Here is an 8,713-nt window from a genome sequence, read left to right on the forward strand (position 1 = left end):
TGGGGGAGGTGAAGGAGAAGGGGCGCCCAGGACGTAGGCAAGCCCGGGGCTGGGGGAGATGAAGGAGAAGGGGCGCCCAGGACGTAGGCAAGCCCGGGCTGGGGGAGATGAAGGAGAAGGGGCGCCCAGGACGTAGGCAAGCCCGGGCTGGGGGAGATGAAGGAGAAGGGGCGCCCAGGACGTAGGCAAGCCCGGGGTGGGGAGATGAAGGAGAAGGGGCGCCCAGGAGGGAGGCAAGCCCGGGGTGGGGGAGGTGAAGGAGAAGGGGCGCCCAGGACGGAGGCAAGCCCGGGGTAGGGGAGGTGAAGGAGAAGGGGCGCCCAAGACGGAGGCAAGCCCGGGCTGGGGGAGGTGAAGGAGAAGGGGCGCCCAGGACGGAGGCGAGCCCGGGCTGGGGGACATGAAGGAGAAGGGGCGCCCAAGACGGAGACGAGCCCGGGGCTGGGGGACATGAAGGAGAAGGGGCGCCCAGGACGGAGGCGAGCCCGGGCTGGGGGAGGTGAAGGAGAAGGGGCGCCCAGGAGGTAGGCAAGCCCGGGGCGTGCGGAGAAGAGACCAAGGGCGTCGGTCCCACTGAGCAAGACTGAGGGAGCCAAATCCCAGGCCTGGGCGCCCAGGCCCGTCAAACATCCCGCCGCCTGCCCCTGGGGTGTGTTCGGAGTGTCTGGAGCGAATCGAGGTGGGCGGTGGGAGGTTCTGAGTGCTGCCCGCGTCCGGGGTCCGGCGAGGGAAAGACCCGCCCCGCTGCGGGAAGGGTACGGGGAGGGGCTGAGTCTGGAGCCAGAGGGGAGGAGCCGGGCGAGCCCGCGCGCCTCCTTTAGCGCCCGGCGTCCGCGCTCCCGGGAGTCGCACCTGCCGACTCCTGCGGTGACCCAGGCGGCGGGGGACGAGGGCTCCCGCCTGCAGCGCGCGCAGCCCCGCCAGCGCGGCCCGCCGAGCTTGACCTTGGATCAGAAGCTCTGGGGTTGGACGGCTGCGCGCGGGAATCACCAACTTCTAGACCCTTCTCTGTCTCCAAAGCAGACGTCGCTCCCCAGCGTGAGGGCCGCGCCCCCTGCCTCCCGCTCTCCGCATGCATCTGCCCGGGTGCGGCCCCGCCATGGCCGACGGCAGCTTCTCGCTCGCCGGCCACCTTCTCCGCAGCCCGGGAGGGAGCACCTCGCGGCTGCACAGCATCGAAGCCATCCTGGGATTTACCAAAGACGACGGCATCCTCGGCTCCTCCTTCCCGGCGGAGCCGGGCGCGCGGGGCGCCAAGGAGAGGGACGGGAGGCCGGGCGCGCGGGCCGCCTGCCCCAAGGCGCCGGGAGGAGGCGCGGAGCCCTCCCCGCAGGCCGCGCGGGCCGCGCCGGAGTACGAAGGTGAGTGCGCGCTCGGGCTGCTGCGAGGCCCCGGGGAGCCCAAACTAACTGCAGGAGGAGAGAGCTTCCGACTCGCGTTCGGAGGAAACTTAGGGGCTCTTCCCAGCCTCCACCCGACCCCCTAGCCCCTCCGGGCCGTCTCGGAGCACGCCTCCGGCTGCCGGGCCATGGGTGGGCGGGGTGGGCCCAGGGATACTCCGGCGAGAGTTTCTGACCTTCGGGGCCCCTGGGCCCAGCTCCTCGCCCCTACTGCCCCAAGGACCCCGGGGGGGCGCTGCCGAGCCCGGGGCTGCCCGTCGGTCCCACCGCCGGGGACGCGAAGCTTTCCGAGGAGGAGCCGCCCAAGAAGAAGCACCGGCGGAACCGCACGACCTTCACCACTTACCAGCTGCACGAGCTGGAGCGCGCGTTCGAGAAGTCCCACTACCCCGACGTGTACAGCCGCGAGGAGCTGGCGGGCAAGGTCAACCTGCCCGAGGTCCGGGTCCAGGTAAAGCGCGCCGGGGTCCGGCCCCGGGAGGGCCCTAGTCCGAGCTCCCGCGAGGGCTCCCTTGAACCCCGGGGGTCTACGCATCTCTGATGGTCCTTGGCCCGTTGGCCTTCCTCGACTTGACTGGCCCGGAGCCCCAAAGGAGCGTCCCAGATCTTCCGTGCACGGTCCTTCTGACACGCGGTTCCAGTTTGCAATTCCAGCTCCCCTTTGGGGGTCTCCCTCTTCTGAGCTAAAGAGAGGAATTGGAATGGCTGGCAAGCAGAGGCGACAGCGCATGAGACGAAGCGAGGCTGGGTGTGAGATGGGGACCTGTACTGAGGAGAGAGTAAATGTAGGCAGCGGTTGAGGGTCGCCGAATTGGGGCCCCAAAGGCCACCCTAGTTACTAGGTAGGGTATTTAAAATGAAAACCCCGTCTTCCTGAGACGGGGCTGGCGCCTCGCACTCGAAACTTTCGGTGCATTTATTTAAGGAACTGACTTTTGCTTCTCTGGTGCACATCCAACCAAACTTCCCGCTGCTGCGGAGGCCTTTTCTTTTTGTTGTAAAGGGGTTTCCGCTTTAATTAAAGCTGAATTATCTTTAATCCCTGATCATTAAAATATTTGAAAGCCTTAAATATTTGCTAGTCATCTGTGAAAAATCTGGGAGGATTTCCAAATTGGGAAAGTTTCCAGAGGCCTGAAAGGGAGTCCCTGGGAAGAAAGTTCACTGCATCTGAAAGGCAGGAGAGCTGAGATGGGAGTTTTGTGTGTCTAATGAATTAGATTTCCAGGAAGTGAGACACTCAGATGTTTGGGGCTTTTAGCCTGGTCTTAAAAGTAAAAGAGGACAAGCTCTTGCCTAGTTTGGAGGTTTAAAGTAATGAGTAAATGTGGTTTTAAAACGTAATTCCCTAATGTGACTTGGGATTAACTGACAAGGACAGTTCAATTTCTGCTAATTTGGGGCAGTAAAGCTGCAATGATTTCATTGAAGGGGTGGCCATATTAGCACCTGCTTTTCGGGAGGGGGGCTGGTGTAAGGAGAGGAAAAGCACACAAGTGAACAATGAAGAAAAAGGAGAGGCCAAGCCTTCCAGCGCCCTTGCAGAGTAGAGGCACAGTGCATGCAGGGCTGCCTTCGTACCTGAGGCCACTGCTGTCCCACCTTCCTTTCCTTCCTCTGTACTTGTTCAGGTCTTTTGACTTCTCCTCTATGTTGTGAGCTTCTTGCGAATAGTGTCTGTGACTTCTCTGTCACCACAGGGCAAGCATGATGCCCAGCATATGGTGGGTTCTTAACAAATGTCTATGATGTAACCAGATGGGGGAGCGGTGCTAGGCAGGGTCTCCCACTGCATTGAGGGCAGCAGTGTAAGCTGACTGTATGGTCGTCAGCCCTCTGACTCAGGATACTGAGCTGAGACCATGGGGGATAGTTTGGGGGATGGAGTGGGACGTGCAAAGAAGTAGAGAAACAGAAGACAGGGGGATGGGAGCACTCACCCAGGCCAGTGTTTCTCTTTTCTCTGTTATTGGCAAATATCTCTCTGGGTAGATTGGGGCCTCCGATAGATAGATGAATATTGTGGGAAAGGGGCAGGGTACTTACACTTTTGCCCTTCCTCTCCCCCAACCCCCTCCCCAAAGCCCAGCCTTACACATACTTGCTCTGCTGGGCTCAGGGGCTGGCCGGCTAGTGCCTTCGCTCTCCTGGAGATCTCCTTCTCCACACTTATTGACTCAGAACTTCCTTTTCCCTTCTGAGGTTGCAACTATATTCCCCCATTTCCCTTTATAAATATCACATTGAAGCCACTGGTTTGGTGGCTTTGGCCAAAGTCCTTTCCATATACTTCACTAAGCTAGACCAATTCTCTCTGTTGTTTCTGAGAATGGTAACTTTGAGGTAAAACTCTAACTACAGTCCTTTCTTGTGCTTTTATCAAATCAGTAATGGAAGTTTTATTGTTAAGAGACCAGACTTCACCCTGGCAAGGGCTTTCTATATGTGAAGAAAAAAAAAAAGACTTGAATTCATTGAACCCATCTTAGGATAATGTCAGAACTAACTTCAGAAAGTAACAGGAGATACAACAAACTTAAACTGTTGTAATCATCAAAAGCCATTTATAAGAAATGTCAAAACTCCTAAATGGATATCAGTGAAATAAAAATGTAAACCTTATCAAAGCAGCAACTCAAATATGCTTGGGATAAAATAAACTCATACTTTTTTCCTAATTATCATAACTAGTAATTCATGGGGAAAGGTGTATTTTAGCATCCAGTGGTGACAGTTACTTAGAGTACTTGTTTATACAAATGTTTATAATCGAGACAAAAGATAGGTAGGGCACAGAGAGTCCAAGACAGGTGCGGCTGCTGAGAGCTGAGCCACACAGGGAGGACGGAGAGTCTAACCGAAGTGTCGGGAGGTGCTGGCGACCAGCAAGCCGTAGAAATGGGGTGAGATGTGGGTTCCAAAGTCCTGTGGACTGATTTTAGGGTTAACTTCACTTCTTTTGGAAACATGTACACCATAGCTATGGGTGAGTTAAAAGAGGCAAGGCTGGGAACGCCATGGAGGACAAGGAAGGGATAAAGAGACCCAGAGGAAGCAAGTGAGGAGGAGCAAAGAGACAAAAAGGAGAAAAAGGGACGTAAAAAGAAGGATAATGCCAGTGTGTGTGTGTGTGTGTGTGTGTGAAAGAAGCAGGTGCGGGACTGTCGAGCCCCAGTTGTACTTGGGATGGAGGCGCTGAGCGGGCTAGGCTGCAGCTCGACGGCCGCTGTGCTGCCCCCCACAGGTGTGGTTCCAGAACCGAAGAGCCAAGTGGCGGCGGCAGGAGAAGCTGGAGGTGTCGTCCATGAAGCTGCAGGACTCGCCCCTGCTCTCCTTCAGCCGCTCCCCACCCTCCGCGGCTCTGGCGCCCCTGGGGGCGGGCGCGGGCGGCGGCGGGGGGCCGGCGGGGGGCGCCCTGCCGCTGGAGTCGTGGCTCGGGCCGCCGCTGCCGGGAGGAGGCGCTACGGCGCTGCAGAGCCTGCCGGGCTTCGGGCCCCCGGCGCAGAGCCTGCCCGCCAGCTACACGCCGCCGCCGCCGCCCTTCCTGAGCTCGCCGCCGCTGGGCCCCGGCCTGCAGCCTCTTGCGCCGCCGCCGCCGCCGCCCGCCTATCCCTGCGGGCCCGGCTTCGGGGACAAATTCCCGCTGGACGAGGCGGACCCGCGCAACAGCAGCATCGCGGCGCTGCGCCTGAAAGCCAAGGAGCACATTCAGGCCATCGGGAAGCCGTGGCAGGCCCTTTAGGGCGTGCCGAGGACCAAATCGGGCCCGATGACCCTCCTGGGAGCCGATCCCGGGCCGCAAGCGTGCACCCCTTTCCCCCCCAGGTCCCCCGACTCCGTTACTCCTGTCCCGTGCCGCCTGAAGCCGCGGCCAGACTTGGGACTGGGTGCGCGTCTGCTCCTGACTCACCCGGGAGGACCGACCATCAGGTTCCGAGGCCCCTTGGCCACCCCAACCCCCACGGACCCCCGCCCTGCTGCTGGAGAGGGAGAGAAGGCCCGACGCCGCCCGCCATGCTCCCACCGTCGGGGTGCCGGAGCTCCCGGACTCAAGGGACTTAAAGCACCTGACTTCGGCGCTCCGGGGGGACTGGCGACCCCAGACACCACAACTGTGAGGCGGGGAGCGGACAAACAAGAGTCTGAATACCTGTTTGTATAAGTAGTTTCAAAGTGCTGAGGGGGAATTAAAGATTAACTTGTTTTTGGTATGACTCTAGTTAAGCGCGCTCGGCACTGCGGTGTGGGGATTGAGTGTGAATCGGGGTGCAGAAGGGGCCGTGCTGTGGGGTCCGGTGAGTCAAGGAAACGGGCGAGCGCGGAGGACGCCCTCACGCTTTCCTCCCGGGGGCGCTGTTCCGCAGCGGACGCTGTGTCCCTATCCTAGCCAGTCACCCGCTTTCCCGGTGCTGCGGGACCGGGGACCCCAGGCTCTCCTTCCCTGGCACCGAAGGGCGCGCACGAGCGTGCGGCGTTCAGGGCGGGCGGAGCCTGAGGCTCAGCTGCGCGTGCGATGCCCTGCAGTCCAGTCGAGGCTGCTGCTTGGAAGGATTGACACCGATGGGAAGCGTCTACACAACCTTTCCCCGGATGAGAACTGAACGTCGCAAAGGCCCCTCTCAGATCGTTGTCCAGGTCACCAGGTCGATGTCAGCCCCTGCTGCCCAGCGTCGATGACATTAGTCCTCCGAATTCTGGGGCAGAGCGACTTTTCCTTTTCTGAGCCTGGTGCCTCTGTCTCGCGCCTTCCCCCCAACTCGCTCCTTATCCCCCAATCCAGCGGTCTGTTTAACCCACGATGGGTTAGCTGTGGCGGCGCCCTGGAAATGTGTCCTGGAGCGCTTTGTGCCCAGCGGGAGGACACATCCTCGCGGGGCATCGTGGAGTATCTGCATTTCTCGGGCGCGGGCTCTGGGGTGGGAAAGGAAGCCAGAGGTCTCCGCGGGCTTCAGAAGCTGCCTAGGTTCTCGCGGAGTCCCGGGTATAGGAGGGCCCGGGGACTCAGCCTGAGCGGCTGCGATATCCAAAATTGACCCTAGAAGCTGGGCGGCCGCAGAAATAACCTGAATTCCCTCTGCACACGTCCTCTGGTCCCCTTGCTACGCGTACACCCAAAGAGTTGTCTCCAGAGCCATAGTATCAACCAGCTGTCCGTTGTTCGTTAGCATGTTAGTAAACCACCCAGCCCCTGTTTTAGTCAGAATGAACCCTACCTCTCTGGGAGGTGGAAAGATGAAAGCGGATCACCTGTAAGTCCTTTGCATAAACTGTCAGTGACCTGGAATGGGGCCATACCCACTATGGGCCGCTTCTCCTATCCCCTCCTCAGCAGCCCTGTACTGCGCTTGGGTTCCTGAAACCTGCTTCCGAAAAAGACTGTCTCAGAGAAAGGGAGTGTTATTGCAGTATTCAGGCCTTGCCATGCCAGGTCCTGAGAGGCTATGGCATACACAGGACTGTGTGCCCTAGTCCTTCCCCTGGGGCCTTGCAAATAGTAGGCTGGTCAGTAAGAATTTATTAAATCGGTTATTTCCCCCAAGGTGTAGGGAGTAATACCTGCGCTTTCACTCACAAGGATGTTCCGCTGGGAAATGTATGAAGTGGCCCAGGTGATACCAGTTTTTGGCAAGAAAAAAGTAAGTAAACTCAGGATGAATGTATATGTAAATTTCTCTTAGTTTGGCCTGTCCTCTTTCATTCTTTAATGCTTAGGAACAATTTATTCAGAGCACTCCCAGATTCACTGCATCCCGCCCCCAGTGAGTACCATACTCTTTCTGCCCTCATTATTCTTTTCTTTATTATTCATTTTAGAAAGGAGAGAGAGAGAGAGAGAGAGGAAGGGGGGAGGAGCAGGAAGCATCAACTCCCATATGTGCCTTGACTAGACAAGTGCACGGTTTTGAACCAGCGACCTCAGCGTTCCAGGTCGACACTTTATCCACTGCACCACCACAGGTCAGGCCTGCCCTCACTATTCTTATCACAGCCCTGGGCACCTCTGACCTTGCCCGTCCCACCATCAGCATCTTTCTCTTCTCTTACAATTCCACTATCATTCTTTTTGTCTTCTCTCTCTGCCATTTTTCTATCCATTCTTTTTTTTCATCCACAACTTTCCACCACTTCCCTCTCCTCTTTTCACTATTTAGTTTTAGTCTGAGAGTGAATATTCTTCTAAACCATCTCTTTAGGGATCAACAACTTGAGCCATAACTGGATTTCAAGGACAAGTCCTTGGAAAGTGATCATAAAAATGCTAATGGTAATGATCACTGAAAACTATGACAGCGTGCTTCTAAGTGGTTTACATCTGTCTGTTGACTTATCAGAGCCCCACAAAGACCCCACCAGAAAGATACAGGTAACCCTATTTTATAAACGAGGAAGGTGAGATACAGAGAGGTTGCTCCAGTTCACACCACTGTAATTGTTGGAGCTGGAACAACAGAGGTTGGGGGCATTTCATCATACTACTGCATGCCCAAGAAACATTTGCTGAATAAGTGCTCCTCATTTCAGTTCCCAAGAATAGTTCATTAGACGACATGGGAATTGAGATCCAAGGGGAGGGTGCCCAAACTGTGACTGCTTTCCTGGGTCTCGTGGGGAAGGATGGACAGCACATCAGTCCCAGCGCCTCCACCCCCAAGGACTGCCCAGCAGGGCAGCTCTAAGGTCCTGCGATTCTTTTGTTTTGCATTTTTCCAGAGTTAGTCTGTCAGACAGACTCCCGCATGCGCCAGACCAGAATCCACCCTGGCATGCCCACCAGGGGGCGATGCTCTGCCCATCTAGGGCATTGCTCCGTTGTAGCTGGAACCATTCTAGTGCCTGAGGTGGAGGCCATGGAGCCGTCCTCAGCGCCCGGGGCCAACTCTGCTCCAGCGTAGCCTTGGCTGCGGGAGGGGAAGAAAGAGATAGAGAGGAAGGAGAGGGGGAGGGGTGGAGAAGCAGATGGGAGCTTCTCCTGTGTGCCCTGGCCAGGAATCGAACCTGGGACTTCCACACGCCCGGTCCACGCTCTACCACTGAGCCAACCGGCCAGGGCTGGTCCTGCGATTCTTGCTGCCGATTCTTGCTGCCGACTCCAGGAGAAGGGGTGCAGGTGAGGCGGGAAGCCAATATTCAAACTGGAGGTGAGAATGGCTTGCGATAAGGAGCATTAGAGCCCCAAATACGTGGGGCCACTACTCAAGCTCAGGGCTACGAAGCACTTTGCAGAGGCGCCTGCCTCGGTGGGGCACTAGCTTCCAAAACTAATCTGTGCTGCTCTGATTTGGGGCAAGTACACGAGACTCCGGGGGAAAGGC

The 8,713-nt window shown here is 57.6% G+C and overlaps 1 protein-coding gene across 1 annotated transcript; it reads left to right on the plus strand.

The window, feature by feature from the left end:
* Nucleotides 1–872: 872 nt before the first annotated feature.
* Nucleotides 873–5,611, plus strand: RAX (retina and anterior neural fold homeobox). The gene is made up of 3 exons (XM_066246763.1): nucleotides 873–1,361; nucleotides 1,598–1,851; nucleotides 4,645–5,611. The coding sequence occupies exons 1-3, from the start codon at nucleotides 1,073–1,075 to the stop codon at nucleotides 5,140–5,142; spliced, it is 1,041 nt and encodes a 346-aa protein (XP_066102860.1). The 5' UTR covers nucleotides 873–1,072; the 3' UTR covers nucleotides 5,143–5,611.
* The last annotated feature ends 3,102 nt before the right edge of the window (nucleotides 5,612–8,713 follow it).

The sequence above is a fragment of the Saccopteryx bilineata genome, chromosome 11 (assembly GCF_036850765.1).
Source record: "Saccopteryx bilineata isolate mSacBil1 chromosome 11, mSacBil1_pri_phased_curated, whole genome shotgun sequence".
Lineage (NCBI taxonomy): Eukaryota > Metazoa > Chordata > Mammalia > Chiroptera > Emballonuridae > Saccopteryx > Saccopteryx bilineata.